At 41.4% G+C, this 20334-nt stretch overlaps 1 protein-coding gene across 3 annotated transcripts in view; it reads right to left on the bottom strand.

Annotated features, from left to right (window-relative positions):
* Nucleotides 1-671: 671 nt before the first annotated feature.
* SLC1A3 (solute carrier family 1 member 3) overlaps nucleotides 672-20334 on the bottom strand; it is a 79136-nt gene continuing 59473 nt past the window's right edge. For 2 of the 3 annotated variants that reach the window (XM_045862258.3, XM_045862267.3), the window contains 7 exons: nucleotides 17772-17976; nucleotides 15492-15534; nucleotides 11447-11739; nucleotides 8603-8836; nucleotides 7838-8032; nucleotides 4737-4871; nucleotides 672-2912 (listed from right to left, as the gene is read on the bottom strand). In XM_045862258.3, coding sequence (XP_045718214.1) covers nucleotides 2708-2912; nucleotides 4737-4871; nucleotides 7838-8032; nucleotides 8603-8836; nucleotides 11447-11739; nucleotides 15492-15534; nucleotides 17772-17976 — 1310 coding nt within the window. In that variant the 3' untranslated portion in view covers nucleotides 672-2707. The remainder of the gene's footprint in view (nucleotides 2913-4736; nucleotides 4872-7837; nucleotides 8033-8602; nucleotides 8837-11446; nucleotides 11740-15491; nucleotides 15535-17771; nucleotides 17977-20334) is intronic. The other variant, XM_054504434.2, reaches the window with a different exon arrangement.

Below are 20334 nucleotides of genomic sequence, written 5' to 3' on the forward strand. Positions count from 1 at the left end.
GGATGACGTAAGGGTTTACAGACCCTACTTAAGAACCTCTCCTCTGTTGCCTACAGGTAGAGAGAGGGTCAGATTAAAGAGTCTCCACACACAACTTCAACCTGGGCATTCCATATTATCGTCTGCCAATTCTTTATTAAAAGCCTGAGGGGAAAAGCAGTAGTCCAAAAGTTGTTCTTTATGAATAGAAGGCGTTCCCGAGCACAGGGGCTGCTTCTGAAACATCCCTTGAGATCTTATTTGGCTCTTTTCACAAATGGCAGCACAAATCACATAGATAAATCTACCTAATTTGAAGGCCAGGCAGGAAATTACTTTTTTGGAAGAGCCAATGGTGGTGTTACCCTTTTGTAATCCTCACATGGACATGATTCAATTTATCTGAGAAATTTATGTGGACAAGTAAGTGCAGGCCGACACAGCAAAGTGCTTCCTTCACCAACTCTCCTTTCTGGCTCCGGTTCTAGGAGTTGGGCAGGGAGAGAGCATGTGTCCTCACTTATTTTCTGGTGACTGGTTCCCCCAGCTCGTCCTTCCACTATGTTACCTAGTATCGTCTAGAAAAATCTGCGTGGTATTCTTTCCCAGCGTTGCTCTGAGCTCACTACAATACTTCCAGGGATGGAACATGGATTTTCCTTCAGGGAGAAGAATAACAACAAAATACACAATTATAATGTAAAACTAATTTTTTTCTTTATTGAAAATACATCTACAAAGTAATGCTTCTCAGTCCCCACTGGGCGCATGCAGATGCAGAGCCTGTGATGGGCTGGCAAGAGGATCATCCTAGAGGATTTGTTTTCCATAAGAAATGGTTAGTATAAAAAAAGATCACACTGTGTAACAGAATTAATTTGACACGATTAATTTTTTGCTCTACTGGTGTCACGAGATGCCGGCCATGGACATTAACTCTTGTAGTGTATTTCCCAAATAGAGCCTTGGCATTAAATGGTTACTCCACCACAGCCTACCGTTAACTTTTGTACACATATAATGCTCACGATCTATAGAAAAAAATATCTCTAATTGTATATTGGAGGGTGGATGTCTAGATTTTCAGTCTGTTAGCATAAGTAAGTCCACTCTTTACCATTTTCGGTTGGAAACTCAAACACAGCTGATATTGTCTGATAGCTCTACTCCGGGTCTTTGAATGAATACTCCTCAGGAGGTAAAAAATGAACTTCCTCTAAACCTGGGAGCTGTCTCGCCTGCAACTGATGCCCCTTCTGGTTTTTTTCTTAGAACCACAGTGGCAGTGTCTTTATACTGATTCATCTTCTACCATTTCTCTCAGGGACACAAAATAAAACCAAGCCCCACTCCTGCTGAAGGGTTTGAATGATTTGGTAAGTGGAATTCCAACACAAAGAGATATCTTGTTTCTCTCATTCTGAGAACTTTTGATTATAGTCAAAAACCTTTTCAAATCAGAGACCACCCACCCAGCTCACGGACCCTCTATTAGAGAGAGAGCTCATTCATTTGACTTCTTTTAAAAATATATGAGAAGTGACCTTTTATGTTGATAGGCAGACTTCCTTGGGGGATGATTTTGAACTGAAGAGAAAAAGCACTTCAGGTTAAAAAAAAAAAAAGAGTCTCTTCGTTTTAAATTCTTCCTTAAAGATGATCTACAATCTTGGCATTTTAAAATCCTCTCTATAATGTCAACCATGCTCCATTCTTTCCTACCCGCCTCTTTAGTGTTCCATAGTAAGACTGTGGGCACCCTTCCTAGTTGCTAGTCTTACATTTTACTTTCTAAAAGTCTATAGTCAGTTGAGGAGTGGTGGGAGACATCCTTCCCAGAGCAGTCCCTTCCATTTGGGAAGAGTAGGAAAGAAGGGAATATTTCCCCTGTTGGGAAGAACTGAGCAGAGTTTCATGGATTATTCCACTCCTGGAATGGCCTCCAGCCTGGTGACTTGCATAACTGACATTTTGGACACAGGACCTGGTAAACCATACAACCATCCCTCCCCTACTTAGAAAGGTTCATTCCCAGTTAAGTATCCTTTCTGAAAGTCCCATGCTCCATGGGATGATACTTGCTATGGGATGTTCCAAGGGGGAATAGAGGGCAGTCTCTTCCATGATGTCACAGAATTTCTGGGCTAGAACAGACCGTAAAGGCGTCCAGGGAACTCAACTCATTTTATAGATGAGAACACTGAGGCCTGGAGATGAGATGTAACTTGCCCATGGCCACATGGAAATTTCACTTTATGTGACTCCTCACAGCTGTGCTGGCTGTGTATTCATGCTGCCCTGCTATTAATAAAATCAGGATGCAAATCAGAAGAGAAAGGGGGAAAAAAAAAACACCCTTCTACTCTCCCATTGATAACCGATTGTAGTTTATCAAGTTGTTTTGATACTAAAACTGAATTGTATTCTGAAGGATTTTTAACTTTTGAAAGTTGATTTAAAAGCATGTTTTAGCCCACTATTTGTTTGACTCTTCAGCTTATAAAAAATCACATTTACAGTTTTGTGTGCCACATAAACTTGAAAGATCTGATCTGACTCACAAAATCCTCCCTTGCTTTTGGATGAATACTTCCCAATCCTATCAGAGTACTCAGGAAAAGGGAGGTAAGGGGCTTCCTGGACAGAATGAGTTGTAACAGATGGAAACATTTTACAATGGTTTGCAAATCACCTGCTGCTCAAGAAAACATTTTTTGTGTGTGTTAGTCTACATCTTGGTTTCACTGTCAATGTGTTTCTCAGTTTCGCTTTCCTGGGCAATCAGCTGATACGGTTTCTTCATTTCATTCTCTTCGATCACGGAATTACCCATTTCCATGTCTCGGTTCTTCAGTTCGTGTCGCGACAAGTACTCCACAATGCCGGCTCCGAGGGAGTCTCCCAGCACGTTGGTGGTGGTGCGGAGGCGGTCCCTGGGGTGGGGGTGGGGGGGGGGGGCAGAAAAAACGGGGCTTCTGTGAACATCACGTGATTTCAGCTCATACTTTGAACCAGCTGCTAAATCTTTAGAGGCATCTTTTAAAATTCGGCTTGGTGTATCCACCAACTGCAACATTACATAGTAGACACATAATGTTTATAACAGTAGTTACTGAAAGTCATAAGGACACATAGATGACCAATGTTCAGCTACTATGTATGTATGTCATGTTAGAGCACCAACAGTGGGGCGTGAGCCCTCCCTTTCTCCTTCTATTTAAAATTTCTCTCTGCCTCTCTTTCCTACAATTCACTTTCCTTTATACCAGTCATTCTCAAAGTGTGATCCAGAGACCCCCGAGGGCCCCTGAGGTCAAAACTATTTTCATAATAATGCAAAGATGGTTTTGGCCATTTCATTCTCCTTTTCTGATGAATGCCTAGGTGGGGTTTTGCAAAGACTACAACACAAGAGATGCCACAACAGACTGAATGCAGACTAGTTAACCAGCTGTCTTGAATTAAGCCAGACACTAAGGAGATTTCCAAAAATGTAAAATGGTATCGTTCTTGTCCCTAAATTTTTGGTTTGGCAAATGATATCTTTTTCACAAAAAAAATGCCATCTATGTTAAGATGTAATGAGTTTATTATTGTAACCTCTAAGTGAATTTAACATTTAAAAAATTTCTGTTTTCCTAATATGATAACTACTGATAGCTATAACCCACATAGATAAAAGCTTTTTGGGTCCTCGATAATTTTTAAGTGTAGAGGGGCCCTGAGGCTAAAAGCTTTGAGAACCACAACTTTGTACTATAACAGTCCTCATGGCAGGTGAGTGCTGACTGTGGCCCAACAGTGGGCTGAATGCCAGGCATCGCTGCACGTAATCCTCAAGCAGCACGGGGAGGTGGATGGCATTATCATTTCCATGTTACAGAGCAGGAAACTAGGATGGCTGGGGAACCTGCCCAACGTCACCCAGGGCTGGGACGCAAACACAGATCCAAGTGACTGTGGGAGTCATGCTCTCAACTGATTACCCTCCTCCCACTTATCGTTCCCCGAGCACACCCGTCAACTCTTCATAATCCTTCCAGTGAAGGCAACATACAGTTGACCCCAGCACCTACTGGAGCCTTCTAGGCATTCACTTTGGGCATCCGGTGGAAAACTTTTTTGCAAGTGAAAGGGAATTTATGAGAGAAAAGATGTCAGCTAGAAGGGCGAGGAGAACATGGAAGAGGGATGGGCCTTCGAGATTAGGGTCTGAGGGGATGGAGGGTGCCTTTCTTGGAACATTCCCCAGAGCCCAAAGTCAATTCTACTTAATGACGCTAGTGCTCTTCCCACCGCACGGCTGTCCCTCTCCCTGCCGGGTTCAGATGGGAACATCTGTGCTGCATTTACGCCCTTGGAACGGGAGGCCCAAGGAGGAGGGCCTGAGCCAGCGTGTGAGGCCTGTCGTTCTGCTCTGGCCACCGTGGGGATGTGTTGTGCAATTCAGAAAATGCCTGGCTGATTATGTTGGCTTTGCAGACGGCCCGTTTCCCAGTCGCTGAATGGCTCTGTGCAGTGAGAAGGGTGGTTGCCAGATGTGCCCCACGGGCTGCTGAGGGCGTGCGCGCGTGGCGTGCGCGCCTCGGTCTCTAGACAAGGGCAGGGACTAGGTGGCGAAGACAATTTAATCGCCAGCCACGCTGCCCCTCTTGGAGGAGCCTTTTGGGCAGGTGGGCCGAGCTGCCTGGCACCCTGGAATACCGGGGGGGGGACGCTTGGGACAGCAAGCCGGAAGGCAGTCCGAGCTGACTCACAGGAACCAGTCCACGGCGATGATGAGCGTGATGTCGTCGGTGGGCAGGCCCACAGACGTCAGCACGATGACCATGGTGACCAGGCCCGCCTGAGGGATCCCTGCTGCCCCAATACTGGCAGCTGTGGCTGTGATGCTGTTAAAAGAAGTTCCAAAACATAAAACATTCGTACACGCGCCCCCGACAGAGAGTACGCCGGCGAAGCACGACGGCGGCGCCGGGGTCCGACTTGCCGAGGCAACAGAAGACGATACGCTTCAGAAAAGTTTCAAGGAGACTGTGGAAAAACCCCACTGAGCTAACACTAGTATGTATCGCGGGCTTATTAGGTGCCCTCTGATATGCTAAGCCTGCCTTCCCTCCTTTGATCCTCACCACAACCCTTAGGAAGTCGGTCCTATTATTGTAGCCATTTTTAAATGAAGGCACTGGGGCTAACAGACTTTTTCGCATGCCCGAAAATATTTTATAGGGTCTAAAATACTGTATTGCTACAATAACAATTTGTTTCCTATAATTCCTCTAGGCAAGTAGAGGATTGTACAGAAACCGAACTTGTATGATTCATGTGGTCAGGAAAAAAATTAAATATATTAATTCTAAAGCAAAATGATTTATGAACAAAGTTCTGTACCACTGTAAATATTTTTTAGGGAGGCAGTGTAGACCCGGTTTGTAAGGCACACAACCTTGTCTGGGACTCTGTTAAATACCTATTTGATATAGTCTGATGTGAGAATGTGAAAATGTTTTATAGAGAGTAAAATATTACCTAGGTATAAAGTAGAATTAATAAAAGTAAGTCTGTAGAAGAGACTATTACGGTTCCCTTATATTGTTCCTCTTCTTTTTTTTTTTATTATTTTTTTAATTTTTATTTTTTTTATATTGTTCCTCTTCTATGGTACTAGAATGTTTAGCTGGTCCATGGCTGCCCAGAATGAAGACTACATTTCCCAGCCTCCCTTGGAGCTTAGACTAAATTCTGGCCAATGAGATATGGATGAAGGTGATCAAGTGCCTTGCAGACTGTGCCCTCTTCCGCTTCTCAGTGGCTAGGATTTGAAGGTGGTGATAAGCCATCTGGACCTTTTGGATGAGGGTAATACCTCAGGAATATTGGAATCAAAGCCTGGGTCCCTTACACTGTATAAAACACCTACTAGCCTTGAGAGCTTTGAGAAAGAAAGTCACTCTTACTGTTATTATAATATTTTGCTCTGACACATGCAACTGAGCCTTTTTTATAACTCAGGGCTTTTCAACCCAGTACACCAAGGTATGCCCAAGAATAGGTTATGGTCAGCTGAGATATTGATCTCCCAGTCCCAGTGTAGCTAGACTGTGCTCAGGGCTCCCAGAACCCTCAGACCAGTCACGTCTGGCCGTGATCAGCCTCATTTTTTAATATCATAATGCATCCTACAGCTATTATTATTTTCTAGTAACTCAAAACATATATATAGAGTCTAACATAACTTATTTCTACATAAACATATAGGTACACATACACACACACACAAAGTGGGGGGATTGACAGAGCTTAAAACTAGACTAAAGTGACATGAAAACCAAATGCAAGCCAAAAATCTGGATTTTATCTTGGTCTAGGGGAAAGAGTTGTAAAAGGCAATTTTGGGGCAACTGGGGAAATTATTCTGGAAGTATTTTAAAGAATCTTACTATTGTGGTTTTGTAAAAAATGATTCTTATTCTCAGGAGATGCATGTTGGACTATGTACACGTAAAATGTAATGAAGGGAGAGAAAGAAAAAAGCAAAAATGGTAAAATGTTATCAGTTGTTGGATCTAGGTAGATGTTTGTTGTAATATTATTTCAACTTTCCCATTTGTAAGATAATTTTTATAATAAAGAGTTGTGAAAAAACCTGACTTATTTTGATATCCAAAATAAATTGCTAATAATAATTAAACACACACACACACACAGAGAGAGAGAAGAACAAAGTCTGATCTGGCTTGTGAGGCTTAAAGTCTCCCTTACACTTACTTATTGGCCTATTGTGCATAACTGACTTTCAGTAAGCAAAAACAGGGGATTATAATCGCATATACACATGCATATGCGCAGGCTATCTCCAGAAGAATATAAAAGAAATTAGCAAGCAACAGTGGCTGCCTCTGGAGAAGGAAACTAAAAAATTAGGGGAAAGTATGGAAAGGAAAATTACCTTTCACTAGACACCTTTCACTAGACACCTCAAATATAATAGTTAAAAAAGCAGTCCACAGAAATAAAATTCTCAACTTGTTTGTCAATGGGGTCTCTTATCTATTTTATACTGCCTCAAAAATTAACCTAAGAGAAAATGTTAATCCAGTTTTTCAAGTGTATTTTAATTTTTTTTTGAAAGATTTTATTTATTTATTTGACAGAGAGAGAACACAAGTAGGGGGAGCAGCAGAGGGAGAGGGAGAAGCAGGCTATCTGCTGAGTGGGGAGCCCCGTGTGGGGCTTGAACCCAGGATCCTGGGATCATGACCTGAGCTGAAGGCAGACGCTTAACCGACTGAGCCGCCCAGGCACCCTGTATCTTAATTTTTTAATACTGGCAATAAAAGCTAACATATCTTAATACCTTTTAAAACTGAAGTATAATCTAACATTTTTTTAGAAAGAAATATCCATACTATGTATTCTGTAGATTCTAAAAGGAAAGAGCTAGATGTTTTATCGATGGTATATTGATAAGTCAATCCAGCAACAAGCAGTGCGTATGGCATGATTACATTAATTATACAAAAAGAGTGTGTGTGTCTAGGTGTAGGAAAAGTTCTTTATACCCCAAACATTAACAGTGGTGACCTACAGAAAGATGGGGGGTGATGGTGGCAGGGAAGCACATTTTTTTAACTTCTACATTTCTATATTATTAGAATTTCATTATTAATAAATATATATATCTGTAATTTTAAAAAATGAGTAAAAATATCTAAATATCAAAAATAAATCTATTGCCACAAACCCCAAACCTCCTGTTTAGGTTTGATCCCCTTTCCAAACAGTTTCTTCATCCAATCCCCGATCACCATCTCATTTAAAGTCATTCTTAAGAATATGTGTAGAACTTTCTTCATACCTGATTGTAATGATCTGTCCAAAGTTCAGCTCAAAGTTGTTAACTTGAGCAATGAAAATGGCAGCCAAAGCCTCGTAGAGGGCGGTCCCATCCATGTTAATGGTGGCCCCCACTGGGAGCACGAATCTGGTGACACGTTTGTCCACGCCATTGTTTTCCTCCAAGCACTTGAAGGTGATGGGTAGGGTAGCAGAACTGAGAACGGTTAAAAAAGGGCGTGTCAGCTGACTGTCCAGATCTTTCAGACCATGACTACGTGTTTGGTATTTCGGACAGAGTTCCTTCCTCTCCCATGTCCTAATTTAAAGGGAACTAAGTCAGCATTGTATAAATAGAGGAACAGGATTAGGAGTGCGTGGGTTGCCTCCCTGGGTTATTTGGCAGCTCTCCTGCTCCTGGGTTCTTCCGTGAGGCATCGTTTGTGATTATTCCCCTCTCCCCACACCTGCGCCGAGGGACTCTGTCATCTTTCCCTCAGGCACAGGTCAGCTGGAAGAGAGAGATGACAGTGGGCAGGAAAGGAATAGCTGATTTCCATTTGTCTCCCCAAAGGGTATACAGCCAACCATTCCCTGAATCCCAACTAGGTCTGATGAGCACCTGCGTGAAAATACCAATTCATATGCCCTGAAGTTTGAAACCCAGAACCATTCCCTCCCTCCAACCCCCGCCCCGCCCCTCACCACCACTACAGGATTCTGGATCACAGTTAAGTTTGAGATACATTTTCTGATAGGGGTAAACCACACATATGTACATCCCTACCTGGAGGAGGTTCCAAGAGCTGTGATGAGTGCTTGCAGCAACCCTCCGATAAAAACCCAAGGGTTCTTCCGCGTTACCAAGAAGTAGAGGAGGGGCAAGACAATGACGGCGTGAATGAGCAAGCCAACGATGACGGTCACCGTGTACATGGCAAGCTGCCCCCCAATCACTCCCATGTCTTCCATCTCAACAATTTTCCCTGCAATCAGGAAGAGGATGCCCAGAGGGGCGTACCTATGTAGAAGCAACACACGCACGGTTGGAAGTCTGATTTCCAACGAGCTATTCCACAGAAGCTACCAAGTGGCAAGAAAACATGAGAGAGAGTTGATTGCCAAACTTTTTGTACCCAGGATGCTATCAGAACTTGCAGAAACTGTGAAGTTCTTTTAAAAATATAAATAGCACATAATAAGGCTTTCCTCTCACTCAGAATTTCTCTAGGTCACAATTTTTTTTTTTTTCTCCTAAGCCTATGAAAAAAGACTGGTACGGACGTTTTTAAACTCACCTCTTTTTCTAGATCACTCTCCTTTCACCCCACCTGGGTCACTTTTGTGGTCCTCAGATGCCACCCAACTCCCCCTGCCTTTTGTTCTCCTTCTAAGTACCCGGAACAGCCAGAATCCACTGAACCAATATCCAGACTTTTAGAAGCATTTCCCACATCAGAGCTGATTTTCAAGTTAAAGCAAGATGCACACAATGCCATTTCAGTGTTTTAGATTTGTAGTCATCGTTCTTAATCAAAGTCTGCTTTTATTATTTTTTCCCCACATTACACACCACTTACAATATTACTTAGCATCAGTCTTCAAATCAACTCTTAAATAAATTTACTCTAAGAATAAATTTTATGGGGGGAGCTTGGTGGCTCAATTGGTTAAGCGTCTGCCTTTGGCTCAGGTCATGATCTCAGGGTCCTGTGATCGAGCCCTGAGTTGGGCTCCCTGCTCAAGGGGGAGCCTGCTTCTTTCTCTCCCTCTGCCCTTCTCCCATGCTTCTTCTCTTTCACTCTCTCTCGCTCACTTAAGAAAAAGAAAAAAAAAAGAATAAATTTTATGATATGGTGCAAATGGAAAAGTAGTACCATTTGCCATAGATTGAAGGCAACTGTATAATAAATTCAAAGCTACTAAAATTAATAATGTGCATGTACATACTACCACGATCAGGTTATGGGTGTTCTAATTAAGTAATTATCACCCACAGGCTGCTACTGACATTTGTGATCTTCCCCCCCGCAGACTGGCAAGAAGGAACAACTGAGACACAAAATAACTCGTAGGTATGACAACCTTTGTTGCATAAAGGTCCCTCTGCCCCGCTTTCAACTCCCTTTGTCTGACGTGCACAATAAAGCACAACCAAACTCACGTTACCAAAAACAGAGGGGCCAATCACCCTTAAGGAGAAGGGTCTGCTGGGAACTGTGGAGGTCTTATTTCAAGTTGAAAACACAATGCTTCTTTTTAAAAGTCCTTTCAAAACACAGGCCAGGAAATTATAAGACTACCTGTTTTCAGAAAAGTAATAACTCAACGTTGAATGTGCAGGCGAATGTACAGCTTGAAAAGCTACATGTGAGGTTCATTCAGCAGCCTTGAATGGGTTTCTTTCATAAAAGAGGTGAAAGGTGGAGGCATTTTAATAATATGAAGATAAATGTCCACTTTCAGCTCTGCCAGGATTTCAAAGGAGGGGCCCCAGGATTTCAACCGAGGGCTCCTGTGGAGATCACATTCTGATCAGCCTTCGTGCCCAAGTTCATATCCACCTCGTACAAGCTCCTGAAAAATGGATTTCTCTGGGCTTTGGTGGCCATAAAGACAAAGGATATTTTTAATCATGTTGGTGAGTGCTTTTCCTAGAAATGGATGCCTTCCTCCTTCCAGTGCCAAGAAGGAGTCTGGATTAGAAATAAAGGATAAAGGGAAAGCAACCCCCACATGAGGCCTAAACCAATCAAAGGGTTCTCTCCCAGCTGGCGAGAATTTACTTTCCAAGGTCAATGTTCCTCTGTGAATTAAGTCTTTTCCTTTGTGCTCTCCTCTCAACTTTATTTGAAGGAAGTTTTGTTATGACTTGTGGATTGGCATTCTATAACACTTCCCATGAGTCCCTCAGGCAGGCAGCAGGACTGCCATGATTTTACATTTCTTTCTCAGGGCTAAAAACGGAGGAGAGGAGATCTCTTTCTGATGGTCAAGGGGGCCTCTAGGTCTGCTTTGCCCTCTACTGCGAATGCTCTTCTCTTGGCTCTTTGTGTGGCTAGTTTCTCCTAGTCATTTCAGATCTTAGCAAAAAAAAATCACTTCCTAGAGGCCAAAATCCAAGCAAATTTTGTCCTTCCTCCCTAGTCACTTTTTATCACATCACATAAAATAAAATCTGCTGTTTTATTTATTTTTTTCACAGCACTTGTTACTAAAGCATTTGGTTGATTTATTTTTCTATATCCCTTAAAAGACTATAAGTTCCAGGACATCCTTGTCTGTTTTCTTCATTGCTATGTCCAGAGGGCATGGCATTGTACTCCTGGTATAGAGTAGACACTTACAACTAAACAGATATAGAATGAAGGAATGAGGAATGGTATCCCACCAGCCCTGGAGTAAAGGAGTAGACACCTTGTAAGAACAAGGACGCAAACTTACTAAGAACGGCTTGCAGATGGGATCCAAGGCTACTACAGGCCCTGAAAATCATTGATTTTCTTGTGCTTACCCAAGTGAGACTGTTGCCATTGGCTATCCTGCCTGGTGGCATCTTCCTCAGTACGGAACCCATGTTGATGGCAATAAGCATCTGTATACAGTGTATATAGGCAATGGAAATACGTACCACATTATTACCGCTACCAATCTCATGATGGCTTCGTTAAGAGAATCAAAGAACTCTCTCAGGGCTTGCCCCTGCTCTTTCATGTTGCCAATCACAAATCCAAAGCACATGGAGAAGACAACTAGTCCCAGGGCATTGACCCCATTCACAGACCCTGGAACTGGGACCAACTCCTCTGTGATCCTTGTAAGAGTCTCCATGGCCTCTGACACATTGTTTATCACGGCGCCCATGAGCGTTTCATTGGACTGCATGGGCACTTTAAAGCTCCTCTTCTCATAGTTGGTTTTAAACTTAAAAAAGAAAAGGCACAACAGGGATTAGAGGTGATTTTTGTTTTCTTCTTTTTACTTGCCTGTTGTCCAAATTTTCTCTAATGATATACATTACCTTGCATTCAGAGAATAGTGTTATAGAAGGTATCTAGCATCTATCTAATCTGTGACAAACCTCTACTACTTCCTCAGCACAGACAGACAGACACACACTCAAATACAAGACAAATCATACATAACAGGAAAGAGGTATCTGGTTGAAGAGTCTGCACTAAGAAGAGTCTGAACTAAACATACACATGTGCTTTTGCTTTCTTCTGAAATCCTAATAAAATGGCTAAAATGGGCTTTTAAAAAACTGTAAATCCAAATATTCACATAGTCCCTTTACCATCTATAGGATCATGCTATGGGATCATGGACAAATCACCAAACACCATTTTGGTCTTACATCTGTGAAACAGAAATAACCACAGTGGTTCTACCTCATAGGGTTGTTGTAATGATTAAATTAAGCATAATATATGAGAATACCTTGTAAATTTTAAAGTACTACACTAAGGTTGGTTAATGGTGCTCAGTGACAAAGCCCTTCGGGGACTAGACTTAGCTGGAGATTTCAGTGAATATTAAAAATTTAAAACCCCCCTATGCACCCCTATGTTTATAACAGCATTATCTACAATAGCCAAATTATGGAAGCAACCCAAGTGTCCATCAGTAGATGAATGGATAAAGAAGATTCCACACAATGGAATATTATTCAGCCATAAAAAGAATGAAATCTTGCCATTTGCAATAACATGGATGGATCTAGAGAGTATAATGCTAAGCAAAATAAGTCAGAGAAAGACAGATACCATATGATTTCACTCATATGTGGAATTTAAGAAACAACAAAGGAAAAAAAAAGAGACAGAGACAAACCAAGAAACAGACTCTTAGCTATAGAGAACAAACAGATGGTTATCAGAGGAGGGGGTGGGAGGGGATAAGAGATGGGGGCAATAGGTGATGGGAATTAAAGAGTACACTTATCATGATGAGCACTGAATAATGTATAGAACTGTTGAATCACTATATAGTATACCTGAAATTAATATAACACTGTATGTTAACTAGATTTAGTTATTTATATATATATATACATATTTATTGTATATGTTATACATATACTAATTCTAGTATACTAGTATTAAAAAATAGTGAAATTAAAAAAAATTAAAATCCAAAAACAATGGTCTTCAAGGCATTTCTGACAATATCAAGGCATTTCTGATAATATCAATAGATGCTTGATTAATAGTTGAGGACAACAACCCAATTCTCAAGTCTATAAAGGAATTTCTCTTCTTACTCAAGTTAGTCCTTTCCCAACAGCTTCTGCATAGATGTCCCAGACAGAAGACGCAGAGTATATAACTGTGACCATATAAAACAGTTAAGCCCATCCATTTATGATTTTAATGAGAGTAGAATTCCTAGCCTTTATGTTGATAGTAGTAAAGGATCAGAGAGTAATGATGTACGGATGTTGACTGGATCTACAGTCTACGGGAAGAACGCGCAGCTGTACATGAAGTGCTGGGCCATTTCTCTACCAAGAGTGAATGGGAGACCTTTTTGTCCAGTGGGAAACAACCACTCTCAAACAAGGACATGGCCAGCTGTCAATACTATGGACACATCCCTGAACAATCACTGATACTGCTGGTAATTCTAAATAACAAAGAAACTGGCCCGTTTTGGTCTCCTGTTCCAGTCAACTCTCAAATCTCTATTTCATTGGGATGCTTTAGGCATTTTATGGATTGTCTAGGGTAGATTTCCCATCCTGATTAGCCTTTCCTATGGCTCTAACTCTTTCCCCTTAGACACAGTTTGTAGCCTACAGAAATTGCAACCTCATTTGCATTCTGGTCTAAGACAAATAGATCTGGGAGGATACATTTGCTTCCCTTTCAAAATCCTGTAAATGCAGTCCAAAACCAAATACAATAAATCTGCTCGAGTCAGCACTTTCCCCAGTGCTGCTAGAAATCAGCATTTTTGATGTTGCCCAGTGCCAACTGACTAAGTAGAATAGTCAGCCCCATGGTGCTGGGGTTGGCTGGTTGGATTGAAAGGGGTTTATTATTTATGGTTATTGCAGGTTTTGAATAAAGAAAGTTTGATTTTGGCTTCTTAGACTTTTTTTTTTTTTTAAAGAAAGGATTCTGTTTGAATTTTGCAGTGTGTGCACGGATTACCTATTAAAAATAGTCGATAACACTGGGGAGGGTATGTGCTATGGTGAGCGCTGTGAATTGTGTAAGACTGTTGAATCACAGACCTGTACCTCTGAAATAAATAATACATTATATGTTAAAAAAAAAAAAAAAGAAGATAGCAGGAGGGGAAGAATGAAGGGGGGGGAATTGGAGGGGGAGACGAGCCATGAGAGACTATGGACTCTGAAAAACAAACTGAGGGTTCTAGAGGGGAGGGGGGTGGGGGGATGGGTTAGCCTGGTGATGGGTATTAAAGAGGGCACGTACTGCATGGAGCACTGGGTGTTATACGCAAACAATGAATCATGGAACACTACATCAAAAACTAATGATGTAATGTATGGTGATTAACATAATAAAAAAAATAAAAAACAAAAAACAAAACAAAAAAATAAAAATAGTCAATAAAAGTTAACAAAAAAGGTGGGGGAACCATAGGGGTGACTTGAATGTATAAAAGTTCGTCCTCCATGGGGTTGGAGTTTTATTTTGTTTGCTTTAGAGATCTTAAGCAGAAGGGTTAGGGAATTACAACTAGGGCGAAGTGACACCATCTGGAGAAATGTCCGGAAACTATTATTTAACCCAGAATGTCTAATTATTTTCCTTTTAATATTTTGGGCAACAAAGCTTTTTTATTCAGGTGAAGTTAGAATGAACTTTACCCCCTAACAGTAAAGTTGTATCCATAACACAGAGAGCCAAGCATTGCATGTATATGGGCTAAGAGGAACTGGACCTCACTATAGCTTCCAGGCGAGTGTTTCATCCCTTTCCAGGAAGCAGAATGTAGGAGCAGAAAAAGATAGAATTTGGAGTCAACACAATGGTTCTGAATTCTGGATCTACCATTTATTACTTGTGAGATCTTGTGCCTATTAAATACTCCTTCTGAATTAGCATAGATGAGTTGCCTCATCAATGAAATGAAGACAATGATACCCATCCCATTCATGCGAGGACCAAATGTAACATTAGTGCTTGGCACACAGCAGGCATTCGAGAAATGATGATGCCATTTCTGATATGGTTCCTCCTTTAGAATCCATAAGACCCTTAATAGATTTTTTAAAAACAACCCGTTGATTTTTTAAATTAAACCCAGAAACTTGAATAATCTCCGTAATCTTTAAAGCAAGTTGAAAATGTGTCTTATACTGGAGTTTGTTTACTTGGTGGGCTTTTGTGTGTGGAATGTGGGGGGCGTAGAGAGGGAGGGAGTGTCCTGATTGGCCTTCTTAATAATTAACAGAGACTCAATGAGTTATTTGTATGCAAGATTTAGAGTATCTGGCAACTAATTAGCCTTCAAAACAAGGTAAGACCTCTCCACCCCCCGGCAAGTTCCTCAGAAAACCCTAGCGCTTTCCATCTCGTTGGCAAAAGAGTGTTTCTTATTGCAGAGAAATGGAAAAAAAAAAAATAAACAAGAGGGTCCCACTCTGTGCGGTAGGCCAAAGAGGAATTTCAGAAGTGATTTAGTGGCTATAGTGTGTTTACCTGTTTAAAGCAGGCTTCCACCAGATTTGGAGGGAACATATTCCTGCAAAGAAAATAATTGTCATTTGAAAAATTTCTCAAATAATAAGTTTGCTTCTTAAATACTTTTTCATGGTGTCCAAGGTAAAGATTGTATTGAACTAAGCAGCAAATGGATAAAAAGAAAGGTTTTGGTGGATTTTATGACTTGAAGTGGGACATATGGTTATCCCTATGTGGGGCCCCTGTTGTTCATATTTTTCAGGGAAGTCGCAAATTCAACTCATCTGCCTTTTGTCAGACAATGGGATTTTTTTTTTAAAAGATTTTATTTATTTATTTGAGAGAGAGAGAGAGCACATGGGGGGGGTGGTCAGAGGGAGAAGCAGACTCCCTGCTGAGCAGGGAGCCCGAGGTGGGACTCGATCCCGGGACTCCAGGATCATGACCTGAGCCGAAGGCAGTCGCTTAAGCAACTGAGCCACCCAGGCGCCCCAGACAATGGGATTTTTAAATTTGGTCATTATCTCATCAAATCCTGCTCCCGGGAAGAACCAAAGTGAGAATGGGAAGAACCAAAGTGAGAATGGAAACACCCTTGGTTATAAACATTCTGGTTAACTGAGGTATTATTTAATAGTGGCCCTTTTGATATTGTGCCATGTGTCCAGGGACCAGATGTTCTGAATCAAATGTCCTGGTCAGACTGTGGAATTTTGTTCTCCATAAAGTCCTCCCAAAGGCCAGCTGGGGGATGGGATATCGACTCCGAATTGCTGGAGCTTTTGAGGCTCTTTGGTGACCAATGGAAATATGGTTCACAAAATTTGAACTTGTGGTCCATGTGGCAAGGTTTGTCATTTTCTCAGAGCAGTGTTTTGAGTTCATGGTGGAGTTCAAGGGGCCACAGTCTAGCTGCAGAGTCTCTAACCAGCTGTGTGAACTTGGCCAAGTCACTACACCCATTTAGGTCTCTGCTGATTTATCTGTCGAAGAGAAGATTGGAATAAACTATCATTAGGGCTCCAAGGTTGAAGACTTTGGGCCAAGGAGACATGGCCCAGGAAGTTGCAGAGCCTGAGATTCCAGCAGTTGTGGGCTATCAAAGTCATGTTTTAACGTCATCAACTCTTGTCCCTTTTCTTCTTATTGCCTAGACAATCCTGTATCCTTTTCCTTCCTATCTGTGCTCTCTGGGTCTGTTTATATAAATCTTGATAGAAATGTGAGTTCGGGAGATGTCAGGAAAAATACTCGAGCCAAGTGCCCGGTGGGGATAGGCTACTCATACACCTACCACTGGGGCAAGGAGAGGCAGAAACACACAGCACTCTGATGGATCAACCAGACTTGGGATGACAAGATCCCAATTCTTCAAACAAGGAGTAGAAATTATACAGAAAGAGAATATAATAAAATACTCCTAACCTAACCTACCTGATGGTAAAGTTCATGGAAAAAAATGGTGAAAAGCCTTAAAGCTTCCTATTGCTGGTGGTGCTTCACCATCCCTTGTAGGTTCCCTTAACCCTGCCTGTACCTTTCCAAACCCCTTTCGCTGATTCTTTTGAATATGCAATATGCTTCCTGCCAGGATCTGACTGACGCAAGGGCAGGTGTGTAGAGAGGGTGAGCAGGAAGGTGCCAGGATCAACCTCTGGTTTACTTCACAGTTCTGTGTGAGATGACTCTACCATCAAGTCTGTTTCAAGTATTAGATAAGACTCATTTGCAATCGGTGTCTGGTTTATACACAAAAAAATGCTAAAGAAGCCATTCTTTAATCCTTTATTGCTGGTCTGCCAAATCCTTTCTTTGTGACTAGTATAAAAGGAAGACCTTAGAATGGGTATGACCAGATGATCCTTAAGGTCCTTTCTGGACAGAAACTGTTGTGCATAATGGATGATGATACAGATGACAAGTTCCGCATTAGAAGAGTCCAATCAACAGGCTATAGTTGAATAAAAACTAGCCTTAAACAGCAAGACAGTAGGGTAAGACTTATTAATATTCCAAGGTAAGCTGCATAGTGGAGAGGAGAACTGAGTGATCAGATTCTGAATCCTAAAAGCAAGGCACTCAAAATCAATATCCCCTCTCTGCCCTTCTCACCTCTTTCCCATTAGATCAGAAAACAAAACCTGTAACTTCTGTTAGAAAGAAGTAAAAATGTGACCTCCATTTCAAGCCCCGCAAGGCTGGTTCAGTTAGACAACTATTCTGCAGTCTGACTAGCTCCCCAAAAAGAGGGGCTGGGTGTCAAAATACATCCAAAGGGGTGGGCTTGCAAGGACATACCTGATCAAGTCCAGGAAGGCATCTGCAGCAGTCACTTGAACAATTTTGCCTTCTCTGTGCATGTTTTCCTTTGTGCCCTTCCCGGGATGGATGATGATGACAATGATTATGCCAATCACCACAGCAATGATGGTTGTAGTCATGTAATAGACTACCGCTCGCATTCCCATCTTCCCTGATGCCTTACTATCTAGGGCCGCCATTCCTGGTAAAGGCAAACAGAAGGAGATTTTCAGGAAGTCAGTCCAAAGAAGTCTCCAGAGGAAGGTAATGGGGACAGTAATTCCTTCTACACCCCCTTACCCTCATTCCACCCAGCAATGGGATTTTACACAAGTTATGAGAACTTGGCATCAGATTTCATCAGGGCATCATAAAAGGTGAAGGAAAAAAGCCAAAGAACGGCCAGTCATCAGCCGTGGCAGCAAACATCTGATCACCTGTTTCCTGCGTCAAGAGTTGATTTCACGTGGCTCTCTAATGATTTAAAAGGGCAATCAAATTCTTTCCTAGGTTATTACTGGTTGGGGAAGCTATGAGTGTAAATAGTGAGTAGTGTGTGTGTGTGTATCTGTAGATGAAGAGATGCTCAAAAAAAATTTCTGGCAGGATAACCTGAGCATATCTCAATTCACTGTGGTGACTCACATGGATAAACTGGCATTAAATTATTTTAAAAGACTTATTATTTTATATGTGTACTTGGGAGTCTTTTCTTTGATGTTTTTATGCAAAATGTAAGCCTTATTCTGACCACCTAACAACTTATCGTCAATTTGCATTTAAATTAGACATTGGGTTATAAAACCAAAGTTCTCAAATAGTTTCTCTGTGGTTTCCATTTCATCTCATCTCATCAAAATTAAAAAAAAAATTCTCTTTTTTGGTGGGGTTCTTCTCATGTTTCCACCTTCTCCCCTGGGCATGGAGTACCTCATCTCATGTTAAACATCTTCGCCCTCTCGTTTTCAGGACATCTTCAAAGTCTACCTCAGGCGAGGTGTTATATCCTAGGTAAAAAAGGAGGTGTGACTTTCAAGATTTCCCTTCCTGCTCTAGCAAATGGAACATATCTTAATGTCTCTTGGGGTGGTAAAAAATTGGGAATGACACAAACCCCTCAAAAGATTAGATTATACACAGACCTGTACCCCTGAAACAAATAATACATTATATGTTAATTAAAAAAAGATTAGATTATAATAATATGGGCTCTTCTGTTTCATTAGCTATTTCTTCACTTTTCTTCTTTCTTTCCCTTCCCTAATCTCATGGAAACACTAAAATCCAAGTATAGTATAATCCAATCATAACGAAGGGACTATTTTCTTTACTATTTAAAAATTGCATTTTTATAAATGTATTAAAAGGTTATACTGTACTCCAAAGATCAGTATCAGATTCTTATAGTGATTTAATCTTTAGGTAGTGACTGTTCATACCAACATATTTAGAGTAAGGTAAAATATTGAAAAAAAAATAGTACCCATGATAGGGCTGGGTTTGCCCCCAAAATGTGATATAATGTTAATTCCCATGAGAATTGAATTTATAATTTATAATTTCATTTATATTTGAATCATATCATTCATAATTTTCATAATAAGCACTTACTTAGTACCTGATATGTTCTTATTTTTAACAACAACCCATAGCGCAGGTTAAAAACCACTTAAGTGACTAAGGTCGTAGTCAACACCAAGTAAAATGGAGTGGGTACTTGAACTTTGCTCTTATGTCACTGATTTTCATATACTCTCTGCCCCTGAGGAGCCCAACTGCAGCTCCCGCAAAGGAGGCCCACTTTGGCTTTAACGCATGAACTTAGCTTCTCTTACCCTTGCCCTGGGTTTCTTGAAGCCCAAGGCTGAATTTCCATTTACTGGGATGGTGCCACTTCAACACCTTGCCAGCCTTAAAAATGGGCTAATCTGTTCTCAGTCAAATGTCCCATCCCCCCATTTTCATCCCCAGGTCTGAATCACATCTCAAATATCTTGGCTTCCTGCGCTTGCAATAATTTCCCTCAGAAGGGGCCCACTCTTTTCCCCATTATTGCCTGAGCTTGTCACCACTGAAGCCTGAAATTCTTCGGCGGCGAGTGGTGCGGGCACAATAGACCGGATATCTCTGCTAGGGGGTACGAGGCAGCAGTATTTTCTTCCTCCGAGATGCTTTCTTTCCCTCTCGCCTTCTATTCTGTGGTGCTGTTCCGTTCTCACGCCAAGTCTTCTCTGACGTTCCTGCCCACTACTCCCGACCTATAGCTATTCAGAGAGAGCGCTAAGTGGTCAAGGCAGAGCACTGGAAACCAAAGTGGCAAACAAAGGAGGAGGCCTAAATCTCCCTCCCTCCCACTGCGCGGGTAGGGATGGGGGTAGTTATCCCAGAGTCCACAGCTACAAGGCTATCAACTCGAAGAAACAAAGCTTCTTACTTACAGGATTTTTTTTTAAATTAAAAAAATGAAAACCAGTATGAAAGTATTTTCTCCACACCTTTAAATTCTGAAATAGCTGAAGACAACCACCAAGGCATTGTTTTTAGCAGTGATCCCAGAAGG

This window comes from Mirounga angustirostris, unplaced genomic scaffold (genome assembly GCF_029215605.1).
Source record: "Mirounga angustirostris isolate CCGP_5_RB_7025 unplaced genomic scaffold, mMirAng1.0.hap1 SCAF_7, whole genome shotgun sequence".
In the NCBI taxonomy this organism is placed as follows: domain Eukaryota; kingdom Metazoa; phylum Chordata; class Mammalia; order Carnivora; family Phocidae; genus Mirounga; species Mirounga angustirostris.